Source organism: Scyliorhinus canicula, chromosome 10, assembly GCF_902713615.1.
Source record: "Scyliorhinus canicula chromosome 10, sScyCan1.1, whole genome shotgun sequence".
NCBI lineage: Eukaryota > Metazoa > Chordata > Chondrichthyes > Carcharhiniformes > Scyliorhinidae > Scyliorhinus > Scyliorhinus canicula.
In genome coordinates this window covers 4,896,291-4,915,394 of record NC_052155.1, presented here as the reverse complement: position 1 = coordinate 4,915,394, position 19,104 = coordinate 4,896,291, and the positions used below count along the sequence as shown (strand labels likewise).

The 19,104-nt window shown below is 53.0% G+C and overlaps 1 protein-coding gene across 1 annotated transcript in view; it reads right to left on the bottom strand.

Moving 5' to 3' along the window:
• The window catches only part of LOC119972898 (laminin subunit alpha-3-like), a 412,206-nt gene that overhangs the window by 211,160 nt on the left and 181,942 nt on the right, over positions 1-19,104 (bottom strand). The window contains 3 exon segments of the mRNA XM_038810443.1: positions 6,774-6,921; positions 14,598-14,704; positions 14,866-15,008. Coding sequence (XP_038666371.1) covers positions 6,774-6,921; positions 14,598-14,704; positions 14,866-15,008 — 398 coding nt within the window.

Below are 19,104 nucleotides of genomic sequence, written 5' to 3'. Positions count from 1 at the left end.
GACCTCTGCTGTTTGTAATATATATAAATGATTTGGAAGGAAACGTAACTGGTCTAACTAAGATTGCAGGAGTTGAGGATAGTGATTGAAGATTGTCAGAGAATACAGGCCGGATATCGAAACGCTGCAAAATTGGGCGGAGAAATGGCAGATGGAATTTACCGGACAAATGCGAGGTGATGCATTTGATAGATCCAGTTCAGGTTGGGAGCTATAAAATAAATGGCAGAACCATCAGGAGCATATACGCACAGAGAGATCTGGCCGTGCAGGTCCACGAGTTTCTTAAAAGTGTCAGCAACGGTGGAAATGGTGGAAAGAAAACATACGGCATGCTTGCCTTCACGGACGGTGTATCAAGTATAAAAGTTCGCAAATTATGTTAGTTATATAGAATGTTAGGGATAGTCCACATTTGGATACTGTGTCCAATTTCTGGTCACTACACCACCAGAAGGGCGTGGGGGCTTTGGAGAGAGGACAGAAAAGGTTTACCAGGATGTTGCCTGGTATGGAGGGTATTAGCTATGAGGAGAGATTGAATCAACGGGGATTGTTCTCCCTAGAGAGACGGAGGCTGAGGGGCGACCTGATAGAGTTGATAAAAATTAGGAGGGGATATATTAGGGTGAATAAGGCTTTTTCCCAGGGCGGAAATGACAATTACAAGGGGGGCACAAGTTCAAGATGAGGGGGGGGATAGATTCAGTGGAGATGTGACGGGGGAAGTCTCTTTACGCAGAGGGTGGTGGTGGCCTGGAATGCAACTGCCAAAAGCGTGGCTGAGGCAGATACATTAGTGACCTTTAAGACTTACCTGCATAGACACATGAACAGGTGGGTATAGAAGGAGATCAGTGGTTTGTCGAGAGAGGACACCTGATCAGCGCAGGCTTGGAGGGCCGAAGGGCCTATTCCTGTGCTGTACCGATCTATGTTCTCTTTGATCTTATCGAATTGTAATAAAAATCCATCTGGTTCACTAATATTCCTTCAGGGAGGGAAATCTGCCCTCCTCACACCGTCTGGCTTATAGTGGACTCCAGGCCCACAGCACCGTGGTTGCCTCTTACCTCAGGAAGTCCTAGAAAACCACCCAGTTGTCTGTTTGGGGAGTTTCAAAAAAGGTGACTGACCGTCACTTCAAGACCAACTGGGGATAGGCAATACATGGTCACCTTGCCAGCAATGCTCATATCCCATGAATGAATTTTAAAAAATAATCAGTGACTGCATCCCTCATCAATTGTGCAGCTGTGACAAAATCTCTCCTTTGAGAAAAGGACAGCAGTGAGAATAATAGGGCCAATGATTACCGTAAAGATATGATCTATGCATCAAGAAGCAGAGGAATATCTGTCAGCATGCTTCTTTTGTTGTTCTTTCAGCTGCAAGCGCATTAAAGAACAAACCTATCTCCCAACAAAAATAAGCTGTGTCTATTATCCATGACGTTATTTTCAGTGTGAATACCTTAAACACCAATAGCTGTCAAAGCTACTTTTCCGGCCTGTTAGACAATCCTATGAGTATCGATGAGGGCTCCTCTCATGTCCCACACCTGCAAGATCCAATGTACACTTCAAAAGACAAAGGCCGAAAAAGGGAGATCAAGAGGTGTCTGGTGATGGAAGAAGTATTTTGTTCAATGGGGAGGTAGCTAAAAGTCGGACAATCATGGCACATATCAGCCCAGTGTTCCCGCTGCTTAGCGGAGTCTGTTAGGTCTGCTGCATAAAGCTTCAGAATGCCATACAGTAACATTTTTAAAGATATATACAATTCACATAAAATGAGCAGGACTCTGACAAAACAACTGAGCAACATTTGATATTTAAGGAGAGACTTAGTGAAGAATCTGACCATGCATGGAAAAAAAATGGATGATTTTAATTTAAATCCCAACACAAAGAAGGAGGAAGAAAGGGTGAAAAATCCTGAAATATTTAGTAGACAAAGTAAATCAGTAACATGATTCTGCACCAATCATTTCATCCTGGTCTTTTATACAATAATCACATAATATTATGAAAATCTTTAATAAATGTTACAAACACAACACCTTTATTTATATCGAAATTGTTACATTAAGATTCAAGTTTAGCATCTAAATGGTAACTAAATATGCCCCATTTAAAATCGATGAATTTCCTCGAAGTGATTTTTATTCTTCAATGAGACCATCAGACTTGCCTCTTTGGAATCCTGGCACAAGGAGACAATGGCTGGAATTCCCGGGTCGTTGCAAATCAGTTTTCCCGGCTGCAGGTTTGCCGGCAGCGTGGGGTGGTTGCAACGGGAAATCCCATTGACAGAATCCCACTGCCAGCAAATGGCGCGCGGTCAAGAAACACATGGCTGGCAGAACGGAGAATCCCGCCAAATGTGAACTGACACCTTTGATTTACCTTCGGTAAAAATTCTCTTAACTCTTACCCAAGTATTTGAAATGATCTTAGATTGGATTAGAGATGCACAGTCACAAACTTACATTGTCTCTGGATTAGTTTAGTTTCTTAGCGCCGCAAAGTCCTGAGGCTCGAATCTACAGCAGATTCCCAATTTTAAAAAATAAATTAATTTACGGGATGTGGGCGTCGCTGGTAAATCCAGCATTCATTGCCCAACCTTAGTTGCCCTTCAGAAGGTGGTGGTGTTGCCTTCCATTACCGCTGCAGTCCGTGAGGTTTAGGTACACCCACCGTGCTGTTAGGGAGGGAGTTTCAGGGCTTTGACCCAGCGACAGTGAAGGAGCGGCCGATATATTTCCAAGTCAGAGTGGTGAGTGACTTGGAGGGTAACCTCCAGGTGGTGGAGTTCCCAGGTATCTGCTTCTCTTGTCCATCTAGATGGTGGTGGCCATGGGTTTGGAAGGTGCTGTCTGAGGAGCCTTGGTGAGTTACTGCAGTGCATCTTGTAGATGGTACACACGGCTGCCACTGTTCATCGGTGGTGGAGGGTTTGAATGTTTGGGGAAGGGGGAGCAATCAAGCGGGGCTGCTTTGTCCTGGATGGTGTTGAGCTTCTTGAGTGTTGTTGGAACTGCACTCATCCAGGCAAGTGGAGAGTATTCCCTCACACCCCTGACTTGCGCCTTATGGATGGTGGACAGGCTTTGGGGAGACGGGAGGTGAGTTACTTCCCGTAGGATTCCCAGCCTTTGACCTGCCCTGGTAGCCACAGTATTAATGTGGATAGTCTAGTTCCGTTTCTGATTAATGGTAACCCCCAGAATGTTGATTGTGGGGGATTCAATGTAATGCCATTGAATGTCAAGGGCGATGGTTAAATCCTCTCTTATAGGAGATGGTCATTGCCTGGCACTTGTGTGGCGTGAATGTAACTTGCCACTTGTCAGCCCCGAGCCTGGATATTGTCCAGATCTTGCTGCATTTGGACACGGACTGTTCCATTATCTGAGGAGTGGCGAATGGTGCTGAACACTGTGCAGTCATCGCAAACATCCTCACTCTGACCTTATGATGGAAATGAGATTATCGATCAATCCGCTGAAGTCCGGTTGTGTCATGGAGTGAGTGGTCGCACATTTGGCAGCTCCCGCTCGAGGTGTTTTTTGTTTTGGTCCTTTCCCCGCTTACCTTGTGGATGTTTTGGAGAGAAGAGGTGCAGAGGTGGTGGAGGAAAGCTATATTCCACTGGTGAGGTCAGTGGATGGATTCGCGACCAGAGGTGGGTCCAGAAGGAATGGGCTGCAAGAGCAAGGAATTCTTTGTGTGACTCAGGGAAAGCTGGCGGAGGGTAAGAGATCGGGCCTCCCAGCCCAATGGTCGATGGATCAGTGGGTGGAATTTCTGAACGAAAAGTTCAGCCAACAGAGGAGGGAGGCTCAGGAGGATCTGGTGAAGGTGGCAGACCCGCTGAGAGCGGGGATCGACCATGTGGAGCTGAGGCTGGAGACTCAGAGTTAGGCGATCCAGAAGGTGGAGGAGGCGGTGGGGGGAGTGGGCACGAGGAGCAATTAACCTCGTTGGTGGCCGAGATTGGGATTCTGAGGAATACCCAGAAGGAGCTCAAGGAGAAAGTGGAGAATCTGGAGAACCACTCCCGGAGGCAGAATTTGAGAATAGTGGGGTTTCCAGAGGACATTGAGGGAGCGGACACAGGCTCTTTTGTGGCCAAAATGGCGGAGCAACTAATGGGGGACGGGGCCTTCGACAGGCCCCTGGATGTCAATCGGGTGCATAGGGCGTTGATGAGGAACTCACAGACGAATGAGCCACCGAGGCGATGGTGGTGAGACGGTTTTTGGATAAAGTGGTTTTGCGGAGAGCCAGCCAGACAAAATCCTGCAAACTGTCCTGGCTTGAGGCAATTCCCACCTCTTTAACCTGGGATTATCCCTCTCTCCAGTCACTCCATCTGGAACTGTAAATACTTAATTACCTGCAAAGACTCGCATTCAAAGTATCATCTTGCATCTTTGACTTTGTCTATATAGGTGGTTATGGAACCCACCTCTTCATTCACCTGAGGAAGGAGCAGTGCTCCGAAAGCTAGTGTTTGAAACAAACATGTTGGACTATAACCTGGTGTGTAAGACTTCTTACTGTGCCCACCCCAGTCCAGCGCCGGCAACTCCACATTATGAACTTATGGCCAGTTACTTACCAACCAATGAATTACAGTTTTCCTTTGTTGTCACACTTTGTTTTTTCACTCAGTATATGGTGAGCTCCTCCCGACTCCCCTCCGCTCCCCCCTCCCCTCGGCTCTCCTCTCCCTCTCCTCCGCTCCCCCTTCCCTCCCCTCCCCTCTGCTCCCCATCCCCTCTGCTCCCTCCTCCCCTCCGCTCCCCCCTCCCCTCGGCACTCCCCTCCCTCTCCTCCCCTCTGCTCCCCATCCCCTCTGCTTCCCCCTCCCTCCCCTCCGCTCCCCCCTCCCCTCCCCTCCGCTCCCCCCTCCCCGTCCGATCCCCCTCCCCTCCTCTCCGATCCCCCCTCCCCTCCCCTCCACTCCCTCCTCCCCTCCCCTCCGCTCCCCCTCCCCTCCGCTCCCCTTCCCCTCCCCTCCCCCCTTGCCCTTCCACTCCCCTCCGCTCCGCCCACTCCCAGCATTCCCCTCCACTCCGCCCAGTCTCCTCCATTTCAATCCCGCTTTGCCCATCCCCCCCACTCCCCTCCGCTCCCCCTCCACTTCCCTTCGCCCACTCCCCTCTGCCCACTCTCCCCAGCAGCTCCCCATCTCTCTCCCCTGCTCTCCTCCGCTCCCCCCGCTCCCTCTCCATATTCACCTCCACTCTGCCTACTCCCCCCCCAGCAGCTCCCCTTCTCTCCCCCCTGCTCTCCTCCGCTCCCCCCACTCCGCCTACTCCCCCCCACTCCCCCCACTCCGCCTACTCCCCCCTGCTCTCCTCCGCTCCCCCCACTCCGCCTACTCCCCCCCACTCCCCCCACTCCGCCTACTCCCCCCTGCTCTCCTCCGCTCCCCCCACTCCCCTCTGCTTCGCCCATCCCCCCCAGCACTCCACTCCATCAGCTCCCCTCCACTCCGCCCACTTCCCCAGCAGCTCCCCTCCTCTCTCCCCGCTCTCCTCCTCTCCCCTCCAGCTCCTACCACTCTCCCCCCAGCAGCTCCCCTCCTCTCTCCGCCTCTCCCCTCCAGCTCCTACCACTCTCCCCCCAGCAGCTCCCCTACTCTACCCCCCTCCCCCAGCTACCCCTTTCCTCTCTCCCCGCACAGCTCCCTCCTCCGCAGCTCCCTCCCCACCTGCAGTTCCCCTCCCCTGCTCCTCACCAGCTCCCTCTGCCCCCATTGTTTGAACTAACTCGCCAGGTCCGCCTCTCTTCCCGCTGATTCTCAGTCTGAAGCTGCTCTCCCTTCCTCCGCTCTTTTAACTCATTCTGACAGCCTCTCTCCGCACTGCAGCTCATGCAGGTAGTTAATCAGCTGTGAAGCACTTTGGGACTGCCTGAGGTGGTGACAGGTGCTACTGAAATGCAGGCTCTTTCCTTTGGCACCTGATGGGAAATTGGATCATCCTCATGCTCTGCTCTCTGACACTTTATGAATCATGTGACATTGCCTCTTCACCACGGCACTCGCCCTTCTATCACCTGTCCATGTCAGCTGCTTGAACAGAAGTCGTTATTCAGAAGTGGGTCAAAGGATACATGAGCCATCCAGTGCAGTTACTGGACTGTTCATTTCCTCAGCTAGACTTGCCGGATATTTCCCCAGACTGCTGTTCCTGTAACTTGGAGCCTTCTCTGACAGCTACACCACCCACCTGCCAGCACAGAACTCCTGTTAATCTGGGATTCTGTGATGATCGGAATACCTTGCCCCTTTAAGAGGCTTGGCATTGCCCCTTTAAGAGGCTTGGAACCCTGGGGGACTCCGCCTCTGGCTACGCCCCCTGGGAAACAGTATTTAAGATGAGACTCCATTTTGCGAGCACACTTCTCTTGGATGCTGCCATTGTTCACTGCTTATTAAAGCCTTTGATTACTGACCTAACTTTCGCGTTGTAATTGAGAGTGCCTCAGATTCCCACTGGAAATCCCCAGTGAGAATTATCCATGCAATCCCAGCAGATTCAACTGTGTGTGGAGCAAGCACCATGGGAGAAACCTGTCTTGTAGAATTCCCAGACCTTTGTATCATTTCTTTTTACTATGTAAACAGTATATAGCGGATTGATTTAGTATTATTATGCAATTAGCAAAATGCATTCACTAATTTTCGAATTGCCTGATTTAAAAAAAAACATCCCCATAAACTGAAAATTTAGATTGTTAGATATTCTTTGGTACCTGTCTGCCTGTGAGATCAGCCATCTTTGTGCGGTAGGGGGTCGACATCTGAGCTAAAGATTGCTGTTTGCCATCCACAGTGTACACGCCGTCATCAGCTGCAGCAGATGGGAAGATATTCAAAGGCAGGTACTTGTACAACAAGCAGCTGTTGAGGGTAATTTAGAATTAAATCAACTGAATGGCACGAGATTGTGTTAAACTTGAACAGGCGCTAGGTAGACCAATCACACTTAAGAGTTCTATAAATAGCTCTGGTCTCCACATTTCAAAAATGGTACAGTGGGAAAAATATTACAGCACGATAACAGAACTAGAGAAGAGGTTGAATAAACTTGCTTTGTTCTCACTGGAACGACGGAGGTTGAGGGGCGACCTGATAGAGGTCTACAAAATTATGAGGGGCATAGACAGAGTGGATAGTCAGAGGCTTTTCCCCAGGGTAGTGGGGTCAATTACTAGGGAGTATAGGTTTAAGATGCAAGGGGCAAGGTTTAGAGGAGAGGTACGAGGCATTTCTTTTACACAGAGGGTAGTGGGTGCCTGGAACTCGCTGCCGGAGGAGGTGGTGGAAGCAGGGACGATAGTGACATTTAAGGGGCATCTTGACAAATACATGAATAGGATGGGAATAGTAGTTTAGACGGTCAGCATGGTCGGCATGGGCTTGGAGGGCCGAAGGGCCTGTTCCTGTGCTGTACTTTTCTTTGTTCTTTGTTCTTAGACCAATATATCCAGTACGGAATTTAGAAAAAACTCTTATCCAGAGAGTGGTGAGAATGTGAATGGTTGAGGCAATTAGTCATGAAGTTTGATAAGATGGTGTGATCTTCACGATTGTCATCAATGATACCACACTAGAGAGTGGCTTAGCACAGCTGAGGAACGGAGATATTGCTATTAAAGTCAGGCTCACACTTCAGAAGTGAGAGACTTCCTCACCAAGTACATTCAGGAATCTTTTTAATTTGAGTGCGTATATATGTATATATATAGGAACATGTGCACTTATACATAATGAGACTCCATAACACGGGCGGCATGGTAGCACAGTGGTTAGCACTGTTGCTTCACAGCACCAGGGTCCCAGGTTTGATTCCCGGCTTGGATCACTGTCTGTGTGGAGTCTGCACGATCTCCCCGTGTCTGCGTGGGTTTCCTCCGGGTGCTCCGGTTTCCTCCCACAAGTCCCGAAAGAAAATGAAAAATGGGCTGGTTTAGCACACTGGGCTACATCGCTGGCTTTGAAAGCAGACCAAGGCAGGCCAGCAGCACGGTTCAATTCCCGTACCAGCCTCCCCGAACAGGCGCCGGAATGTGGCGACTAGGGGCTTTTCACAGTAACTTCATTTGAAGACTACTTGTGACAATAAGCGATTTTCATTTTCACGAGGAAGCTAACGAAGTACATGAGGGAAAATGGATATGTTGATAGGATGAGGTAGTAAGGTAGGGAGGCAGTGACGTAGTGCTTTCGTTGCTGGGATAATATTGCAGAGATCTTGGGGGACCACAATGGTAACCCCACCACGGCAGATGGTAGAATTTGAATTCAAATTCAATCAAAAATTTAAAACCTGGAATTAAGTGAAACCATTGTCGATTGTCATAAAAACCCATCTGCTTCACTAATACCCTTTACGGAAGGAAATCTGCCGTCCTTACCCGGTCTGGCCTACATGTGACCCCAGGTCCAACAGCAAAGAGGCTGACTCTTAACTACCCTCTGAAATGGCCGAGCGAGCCACTCAGTTCAAGGGCAATTAAGAAGAGCATCAAATGCAGAATTTGCCCATAACCTTGCAAATGCTTCCTTTTGAAGTCTTTTTCTTTTTGAAAGCTGCTATTCAATCCACTTCAGGCAGTACATTTCAGATCAAAATAACTTGTTGCATTAAAGAAATGCTCATCTCCCTTGGATTTTGAGATAATGAATTCAACTTTCTGTTCTCTCCGGTCAACAGATCTCCTGCGAATGGAAATATTGGGCTGGTCTGAATGCCCATTGTAATACATTCGCCAGGGCCGGCCCAAGGTGCCGGCAACTCGGGCAGTCGCCCGGGCACCATGTGCTAGGGGGCGCCAGAGACTCGGGTCCCGCGCATGCGCAGTTGGGCCGGTGCCAACCAGCGCATGCGCGGTTGGCCGCCCTCCCCCAGGGCGGCCCCCTCCGCCCCCCCTCCCGCCGCGCCCCCCCCCTCCGGGCCGCCCCCCCTCCGTCCTCCCCTCCGCCGCCCCCCCTCCGTCCGCCTCGGCCCCGCCCCCGCCTCGGACCCCCCCGCCTCGGCCCCCCCCTCAGCCCCCGCCCCCGCCCCCCCTCGGGCCCCCCACCCCCTCAGCCCCCCCCCCACCCCTTCAGCCCCCCCCACCCCCGCCCCCCCGCCCCCCCCTCCCTCGCCCCCCCCGCCCCCGCCCCCCCCCGCCCCTGCCCCCCCCGCCCCCCTCCCTCACCCCCCCGCCCCCCCTCCCTCGCCCCCCCCTCCCCCTCCCCCCTCCCTCCCCCCCCCCCTCCCCCCTCCCTCGCCCCCCCCTCCCCCCTCCCACGCCCCCCCCTCCCCCCCTCCTCGCCCCCCCCTCCCCCCTCCCTCGCCCCCCCCTTCCCCCTCCCTCGCCCCCCCTTCCCCCCCTCCCTCGCCCCCCCCTCCCCCCTCCCCCCCCTCCCCCCTCCCTCGCCCCCCCCTTCCCCCCTCCCTCGCCCCCCCCTTCCCCCCTCCCTCGCCCCCCCCTCCCCCCTCCCTCGCCCCCCCCCTCCCCCCTCCCTCGCCCCCCCCTCCCTCGCCCCCCCTCCCTCGCCCCCCCCTCCCCCTCCCTCGCCCCCCCTCCCCCCTCCCTCGCCCCCCTCTCCCCCCTCCCTCGCCCCCCCCCCCCCCTCCCTCGACCCCCCCCTCCCCTCCCTCGCCCCCCCCCTCCCCCGCCCCCCCTCCCCTCCCTCGCCCCCCCCTCCCCTCCCTCGCCCCCCCCTCCCCTCCCTCGCCCCCCCTCCCCTCCCTCGCCCCCCCCCCCTCCCCTCCCTCGCCCCCCCCCTCCCCTCCCTCCCCCCCCTCCCCTCCCTCGCCCCCCCTTCCCCTCCCTCGCCCCCCCCTCCCTCCCTCGCCCCCCCCTCCCCTCCTCCGCCCCCCCCTCCCCTCCCTCGCCCCCTCCCCTCCCTCGCCCCCTCCCCTCCCTCGCCCCCTCCCCTCCCTCGCCCCCTCCCCTCCCTCGCCCCCCCTTCCCCCCTCCCTCGCCCCCCCCCCCTCCCCCTCCCCCCCCCCCCCCCCTCCCTCGCCCCCCCTTCTTCCCCCCCCTCCCTCGCCCCCCCTTCCCCCTTCCCTCGCCCCCCCCTCCCCCCTGCCCTCGCCCCCCCTCCCTCGCCCCCCCCTCCCTCGGCCCCCCCTCCCTCGCCCCCCCCCTCCCCCCTCCTCTCCCCCCCCTCCCCCCTCCCTCGCCCCCCCCCCTCCCTCGCCCCCCCCTCCTCGGCCCCCCTCCCTCGCCCCCCCTCCCCCCTCCCTCGCCCCCCCTCCCCCCTCCCCTCGCCCCCCTCCTTCTCCCCCCTCCCTCGCCCCCCCTCCCCTCCCTCGCCCCCCCCCTCCCCTCCCTCGCCCCCCCCCCCTCCCCCGCCCCCCCCTCCCCTCCCTCGCCCCCCCGCCCCTCCCTCGCCCCCCCCTCCCCTCCTCGCCCCCCCCTCCCCTCCCTCTCCCCCCCTCCCCTCCCCTCGCCCCCCCCTCCCCTCCCTCGCCCCCCCCTCCCCTCCCTCGCCCCCCCCCTCCCCTCCCTCGCCCCCCCTCCCCTCCTCGCCCCCCCCCTCCCCTCCCTCGCCCCCCCTCCCCTCCCTCCCCCCCCTCCCCCTCCTCGCCCCCCCCCCCTCGCCCTCCCCCTCCTCGCCCCCCCCCCCTCCCCTCCCTCGCCCCCCCCTCCCCTCCCTCGCCCCCTCCCCTCCCTCGACCCCCCCTCCCCTCCCTCGCCCCCTCCCCTCCCTCGCCCCCTCCCCTCCCTCGCCCCCTCCCCTCCCTCGCCCCCTCCCCTCCCTCGCCCCCTCCCCTCCCTCGCCCCCTCCCCTCCCTCACCCCCTCCCCTCCCTCGCCCCCCCCTCCCTCCCTCCGCCCCCCCTCCCCTCCCGCGCCCACCCCCCCACTCCCCTCCCTCGCACCCCCCCTCCCCTCCCTCGCCCCCCCCCTCCCCTCCCTCGCCCCCCCCCTCCCCCTCCCCTCCCCCCCCCCCCCCCTCCCCTCCGCCCCCCCTCCCCTCCTCGCTCGCCCCCCCCTCCCCTCCCTCGCCCCCGCCCTCCCCTCCCTCGCCCCCCCCTCCCCTCCTCGCCCCCACCTCCCTCCTCGCCCCCCCTCCCTGCCCCTCCCCTCGCCCTCGCCCCCTCCCACTCCCCTCCGATCCCTCGCCCCCCCCTCCCCTCCCTCGCCCCCCCCCTCCCCTCCCTCAGCCCCCCCGCCCCCCCCCATCCTCGCCCCCCCCCCCCCTCCCTCGCCCCACCCGCGGCCCCCCCCCCCTCGCCCCCCCCCCCCCCTCCCCCGCCCCTCGCCCCCCGCCCCCCCCTCCCTCGCCCCACCGCCCCCCCCCTCACCTCGGCTCCCCGCACCCCCACTCCCTCGCCCCCCGCCCCCCCCCCCCCTCCTCGCCCCCCGCCCCCCCCTCCCTCGCCACCCGCCCCCCGCCCTCCCTCGCCCCCCGCCCCCCCCCTCCCTCGCACCCCCCCCCCCCCCCCTCCCTCGCCCCCCCGCCCCCCCCTGCCCTCGCCCCCCGCCCCCCCTCCCTCCGCCCCCCGCCCCCCCCCTCCCTCGCCCCCCCCGCCCCCCCCCCCCCTCCCTCGCCCCCCCCCCCACCCTCCCTCGCCCCCCCCCTCGCCCCCCCCCCCCCCCTCCCTCGCCCCCCGCCCCCCCTCCCTCGCCCCCCGCCCCCCCCCCTCGCCCCCCCCCCCCCCCCCCCCCCTCCCTCGCCCCCCGCCCCTCGGCCCCCCCCCCCGAAGGGCGCTGAAGTTCAGCTTGCCCGGGGCGCCAGCAACCCTAGGGCCGGCGCTGACATCCACGGAGACAGAAGTCCCGTCATCAGAATCCCTTTTATTAACAAAACCAACAGCAGTACAACCAGATGTGTTCAATTTGCTGCCTGTACTGGGAGTGCAGAGGATCTGACGCTTCCTGTTATATACAGAGAAAGGGGTTCCCTGATTGGGCCACTAATCAGGGAACTCGTATTCTAATTGGCCAATCTCAAAGGCCTGGACTCAGTCATTGCAGCCATCATGGCAGTAAAATAGGCTCTTACTCTTGTGGGGGCTCTGCATCAGTCTCCTATCGATCAAACATTTTTAGCGAAACCCTGCACAAGGGTCAAACTGTGAAACATTTGCTCATTTGAATGAATTGTGAAGAACTATTTCAAGAAGAGAATGTATGTTCAACAAAGGGTGTGACTGAGAAAAACGTTAAGGCTGCCGATTAAAACTGGAGGGCAGAAGGGTCGATAGGGGATTTCCGGCCTCCATTGTCAGGATGTCAACCAGGCTCATAATGAGCCAATTGATGTTAATAGACTCTAAGCTGGTTGGTGAAGTTAAAACTAAGATGCAAGCTTTCCTTTACTCAGAGAATTTGTTGACAGTTCAGTCTGTACGTCTCCTTCCAGCCCCCATCTATCTGTGATCAAAGTACTTAAACAATCCCTTTTACCTGTGTTTCTGAACAATAGAATTAACACATTATTGACAGATTCCCCTTTCCTTCTATAAACAATAAACCTTATAACAGACCCAAATAATTTCAAAACAAAGAAAATTTAAGATTATCCACCTTTCGTAAAAACCACCATAATACACGACGTCCCTCTTCTAGGACCTCCAACAATTTCTTCAAGCCAGCATTCCTTTTTGTAAAACGGTCCAAAAACCAATGACCTATCTTATCTTCGAGATCTTTCTCTCAAACATTTACTTCATGCTGGCAAAGTCAACCCTTAACTTTTTTCTCAGTCACACCCTTTGTTGAACATACATTCTCTTATTGAAATAGTTCTTCACAATTCATTCAAATGGGCAAATGTTTCGCAGTTTGACCCTTGTGCAGGATTTTGCTAAAAATGTTTGATCGGTAAAATGCCAAATCTATAATTTGAACTAGAGACAGTGTTTCTGCAGCTAAGGTGCTTTTAACTATCCTTTTGACTTTCTCTGTTTCCCAGGCTAAGGGACAACATTTTTTATTCTTTCCCACCAAGAATATGACAAACCCTGCTGCACTAGACTATCCATCCAGCAGATTGGCTTGTGAAGCATAGTTAGTTCTGGCTAGTTTTGTGTCTTCCGAGGCCAGAAACTTGAGCGAGCATTTCTCTAAATTTAATTTCTTAATGCTTTATTTGCTCTCAGAACTTCCTCAACTGTAGCATCTTTCATCATGCATCGGTTCCAAAGCATCAAAACCAGCATCAGCTCTGGCCTGGGGGCCAAACCAGTTCAACTGTCCACTCAAACTTCTTAATTAGTCTATGTCTCCCTTTAATGCAGGATTCTCCTTTTGGTAGGACCTGGCCCAATTTATTGAGATTAAATTGACATTTTCCACAGAAGATTGTTGATTAAAGGTCAGTCTTGACTTATTCTGCTTAATGTCTGACTCTATAATGTGATGAATGTAGGAATTTCAGATATACTGTATTATATAGATTTGGTGCGGTAAGGGTATAAAATCTGGGTTAGTATGTGTGACTGCTGCAGTAGTATTTTTGAAAATCCTGGTTTGCAAGACAGCTAGGTTTTTGGAGCAAGAGGTACAATTAAAGCATCATAAAAGTTTGGGCTAATGGATTTTTATTTATATTAAGAGGGTTCCCTTCAGAATAGTTAATTAGAGACACTGGGTGTAATCTAACCAAAATAAAACAGAGTCCGTTCTGGGCGGGATTCTGGGGTCGTTCCGGTGCTAATGAACCCGCTATCTCACGGCATGTTGTCTTGTTTTCGTGTCTCAGCAGGGAACGTACTCCCCCCCCCCCCCCCCCCCCCCCATGGCTGCATTTAGTGTCATTCCCTGCATTGAGAAGCTTCGATGAGCGGACCTCCTCAGTGCAGGAAGAGATCAGAGCCCATTTAAAAATGAACCCCCCCTCTCCCCACATCACCTTTGTATCGTGATAATATAAACAATATATACAACATATTATTACCAATTGACACCAATCATCCCAAAGCCTGAGGTTGCCCATCACCTTCCCCACCCAACCGAAATATGGGAAAAAGATTTGGGGTGGGCAGGAAGGCAGTGGGAAGGCCGCTCAATTTATTTTATGATATTCTCCGCCTTCAAATGCGTCAGCAGGAGCTGTAAATCCGGCTCAAGGAGATAACCGCGCAAGTCACCAACCGTTTGCCAAAAAAGATTTTAGGGAGGGTCTCAAAGGCGGGAGGGAGGTGGAGGGCTTTACGGGGGAAATCCCAGAACTCGGGGCCCAGGTAGCTGAAGACTAATGTTGGTGTGATTAAAATTGGGGAATGCCCAGGAGCCCAGAATAGGAGGGGCATGGTTGTCTCGTTGTGGAGCTCAAAGAGATTACAGAGGTCGGGAGGGAGCGAGGCATGGAGAGATTTAAGAACAAGGATGAGAATTGAAAATTGAAGCATTGTCAGACTGGAACCCAAGGCAGGTTGCCAGCACATGGGAATTCTGACTTTTATTTACTTGGGCAGAATGGAAGGGATGTGAAAGGTCGCTCATGTACCTCTGTGCTCCTGAATCAATGAATAGGTTTCATAGGAGCTGGCATGTCAGTCCCAATTGTGCCCTGTTCTTGACATCTTTAACTCTGAAATCTACAGAAATGTTCTATCTGTGTTTTACTTACTTTTTCCCTACTTGTTCAGGATTAGCAGCGTACGTGCAGGGATCGGTCACCTGTAACTGCAGAATCGGAGCTTCATAATAATCACTGGGCAGCAGGATCATATAATCCTAATGTAAAAATTCAAAAATACATTGATGGGTTAGACAATCATCTCAAAGACTGGATCTGATGAGAAAGTTTACTTTCATCTCGAAGGATGTTCAATCCGGTCCGAAAGCTAAGATAGGAATTTTTTAGCATGCCATGATACAATATATACTGTTCTCACCAAGAAAACTCCTTCGGCCTCAATGTTGACAGTCCAAGTCCCAGGTGTGAGCGGGAAAGGGTCACCATAGTTGCTTCTCGCAACAGTAACAAAAGATGGCCTCTTACTGCGAGGAAAGATAATTTCTTTTGACTGGGACAACACTAGGAACAAGATGGAAAGTTTGGATCATTCACAAATTTTGGACTATCCACTGTTGCAGAGAGAGATACAGAATTCAAGGCAAGGTATTTCAGCTGTAGTGCAGCGTCCAGAATTGGGTGCAGTACTTAGCTGGGGCCTAACCAGTGATTTATAAAGGTTTGTATAAGTTTCGGTCAGTCAGTGCAGGACTCCCCTCTGGCTGTCCCCCTCTCTAACAGGTATACCGTTTTGGATACTGTTGGGGAGGTAGCCTATCAGGGGAAAACAACAGCAGCCTGAATAATGGCACCACGACTGGTTCTGTTACTCAGCAGGGGAGGGTAAAGTGCTGGGGAGCAATAGTTATGGGGGACTCGATAGTAAGGGGCATAGATGAGGACTCCAGGATGGTGTGTTGCCTCCATGGTGCCAGGGTCAAGGATGTCTCTGAACGTACACAGGACCTCCTGAAGGGGGGAGGGTGAACAGCCAGAGGTTGTAGTACACATAGGTACTAACGACATAGGGAGGAAGAGTGATGAGGTCCTGCAGAAGGAGTTCAGGGAGTTAGGCAGTAAACTAGAAAGCAGGACCTCTAGGATTGTAATCCTGGGATTACTCCCTGTGCCAAGTGCCAGTGAGGCTAGAAATAGGAAGATAGAGCAGCTAAATATGTGGCTAAACTGGTGGTGTAGGAGGGAGGATTTCAGATTTCTGGACCACTGAGATCTCTTCCGGGGCAGGTGGGACCTGTACAAGAAGGACGGGCTGCATCTAAACTGGAGGGGCACCAATATCCTGGCTGGGAGGTTTGCTAGAATCACTCGAGAGGATTTAAACTAGTCTGGCAGGGGGGTGGGAGCCAGAGCGTTAGCTGAGAAAGTGTAATAACTGAAGGGGAAATAGAGGACAAAAATAAACGTAGTGGTTTCAAGTGTATTTGTTTCAACGCCACAAGTATAGAAGGTCAGGCAGATGAACTTAGAGCACTTATTAGTACTTGGAATTACGATGTTGTGCACTTAATATGGTTAAAGGAAGGGCAGGATTGGCAGCTGAATGTTGGAGGATACAGATGCTTCAGGAGAGATAGAGGGGGATGTAAAAGAGGTGGGGGAGTAGCATTACTGGTTAAGGAGAATATTATAGCCGTACTGCAGGAAGGACAGCTCTGAGGGCCCATACAATGAGGCAATCTGGTTAGAGCTCAGGAACAGGAAGGGGGTAATCACAGTGTTGGGGGTTAATTACAGGCCCCAGAACTGCCAGCGAGAGATAGAGGAGGAGATAGGTAGAGAGATTTTGGATAGGTGCAAAAATAACAGGATTGTTGTGGTAGGGTATTTTAATTTCCCTTATATTGTTTGGACTCACTTATATTATATGAACTTCCCCTATATTGACTGGGACTCAGTTAGTGCAAGGGGTTTGGCTGGGGCAGAGTTTGTAAAGTGTATCCAGGAAGCCTTCTTGATGCAATATGTAGATAGTCCAACTCGGGAAGGGGCAGTATTGGACCTGGTATTGGGGAATGAGCCCGGACAGGTGGTTGAGATTTCAGTAGGGGAACATTTTGGGAGTGGTGACCACACTTCCGGAAGTTTTGGGATACTTTTGGACAGGGATGAGGGTAACCCTTGTGTTAAGGTGCTAAACTGGGGAAAGGCAAATTATGATAACATTAGACAGGAATTGAAGAATTTGGATTGTGTGCGGCTGTTGGATAGGAAATCAACATCGGACATGTGGGAGTCTTTCAAGCGACTGTTGATTAGGATTCAGGAAAGTCACGTTCCTGAGAAAAAGAAGGATAAGTATGGGAAGTTTAGGAATCTTTGGATAACGAGGGATATTTTTAACCTCGTCAAAAAGAAAAAGGAGACTTTTGTACGGTCTAGAAGGGTGGGGACAGTCGAAACCCTTGAGCAGTATAAAGAAAGTAGGAAGGTACTGAAGTGGGAAATTAGGAGGGCTAGGAGGGGGTCATGAAAAATCCTTGGCAAGTAGGATTAAGGTGAATCTCAAAGCTTTTTATTCATATGTAAAAAGCAAGAGGGTGGTTGGACCACTAAAGGACAGTGGGGGGAATCTATGTGTTGAATCAGAGGAAATGGCCGAGGTACTAAATGAGTACTTTGCATCAGTGTTCATCAAAGAAAGGGACTTTGTGCAATATGATTCTGGAGTAGGGCGTGTGGACAGTCTGGATCATGTTAGCATCGAAAAGGAGGAGGTATTGAGTCTTTTAAAATATATTAAGGTAGATAAGTCTCCTGGGCTGGATGAGATTTACCCCAGGATACTGAGGGAGGGAATTGCTGGGGCCTTGACTGACATCTTTATATCCTCATTGGTTACAGGTGAGATCCCAGAGGACTGGAGAATAGCTAATGTGGTACCGCTTTTAAGAAAGGTAGGAGGGATAATCCTGGAAACAATATGCCGGTGTGCCTCACGTCGGTTGTAGGTAAATTATTGGAGAAAATTCTCAGGGACAAGATTTAATCCCATTTGGAAACAAATTGACTCATAGCGATAGACAGCATGGTTTTGTGAAGGGGAGGTCGTGCCTCACTGACTTGATTGAGTTTTTAAGGAGGTGACAAAGATGATTGATGAGGGGAAGGTGGTGGATGTTGTTTACATGGACTTCAGTCAAGCCTTTGACAAGGTGCCTCATGGCAAACTGGCACAAAAGGTGAAGTCACCCGGGAGCAGAGGTGAGGTGTTAAGATGGATACAGAACTGGCTCGGTCACAGAAGGCAAATGGTAGCTGTAGAAGATTGTTTTTCTGAATGGAAGGTTGTGACTCGTGGTGTTCCACAGGGATCTGTGCTGGGGCCTCAGTTGTTTGTGGTTACATAAACAAATTGGAGGAAAATGTGGCCGGTCTGATTAGTAAATTCGCGGGTGACACCAAGGTTGGTGGAGTGGCAGATAGTGTTGAGGATTGTCAGAAGATACAGCAGAACATAGATAGGTTGGAGACTTGGGCAGAGAAATGGCAAATGGAGTTTAATCCAGACAAATATGAGGTGATGCTTTTTGGTAGGTCTAACATAGAGGGGAAATATACCGTAAATGGCAAAACTCTTAGAAATATAGAAAGTCAGAGAGATATGGGTATGCATGTCCTTAGATCTTTGAAGGTGGCAACACAAGTGGACAAGGTAGTCAAGTAAGCAGACGGAATGCTTGCCTTCATTGGATGGGGTATCGAGTATAAAAACTGGCAAGTTTTGCACAGTTGTATAGAACCTTGGTAAGGCCGCACTTGGAATATTGCGCACAATTCTGGTCGCCACACTTCCAGAAGGATGTGGAGACTTCGGAGAGGGTTCAGAGGAGGTTTACCAGGATGTTGCCTGGTCTGGAGGGTATTAGCTATGTGGAGTGGCTGAATATACTCAGACTGTTTTCATTAGAAAGACGGAGGTTGAGGGGTGACCTGACAGAGGTCCACAAGGTTATGAGGGGCTTGGATAGGGCGGATGGGCAGGCACTCTTTCCCAATGTGGAGGGATCAGTCACCAGGGGGCACAGGTTTAAGGTCCGTGGGGCAAAGTTTAGAGGGGACGTGCGAGGCAGGTTTTTTTATGCAGAGGGTGGTGAGCCTGGAACACCTTGTCAGAAGAGGTTGTGGAAGCAGATACATTAACGGCGTTCAAAAGGCATCTTGACAAACACATGGATAGGATGGGTATAGAGGGATATGGCACAAGGAGGTGCTGAGGGTTTTGGCAAAGGTTGGTATCATGACCAGTACATGCTTGGAGGGCCGAAGGACTTGTTCCTGTGCTGTATTGTTCTTTGTTCTTGCAACTGTATCCCATGGGCCGGATTTTATCAACCCAATGTTTGCCATGTGAGGTAGGAGAAATGGAAGTAGGGGAACTTTAATTTTAAGTTTTCCAACCAATTCTCGCCGGCTGCCCTTTTCATCGGCATGGGTCACATGGCGGGTGGCATCCCGACGCTCAAAGTGACATTGGTACAACATTTTAATGCTTTCCCTAAATTATTGTGAATTTCCCAGAGATTGAGACCTTCCACAAAGTTGGGAGGTTTGTGAAAGCTGTATGAAATGCATCAGGTCAGTCAGTTCATGAACTTTG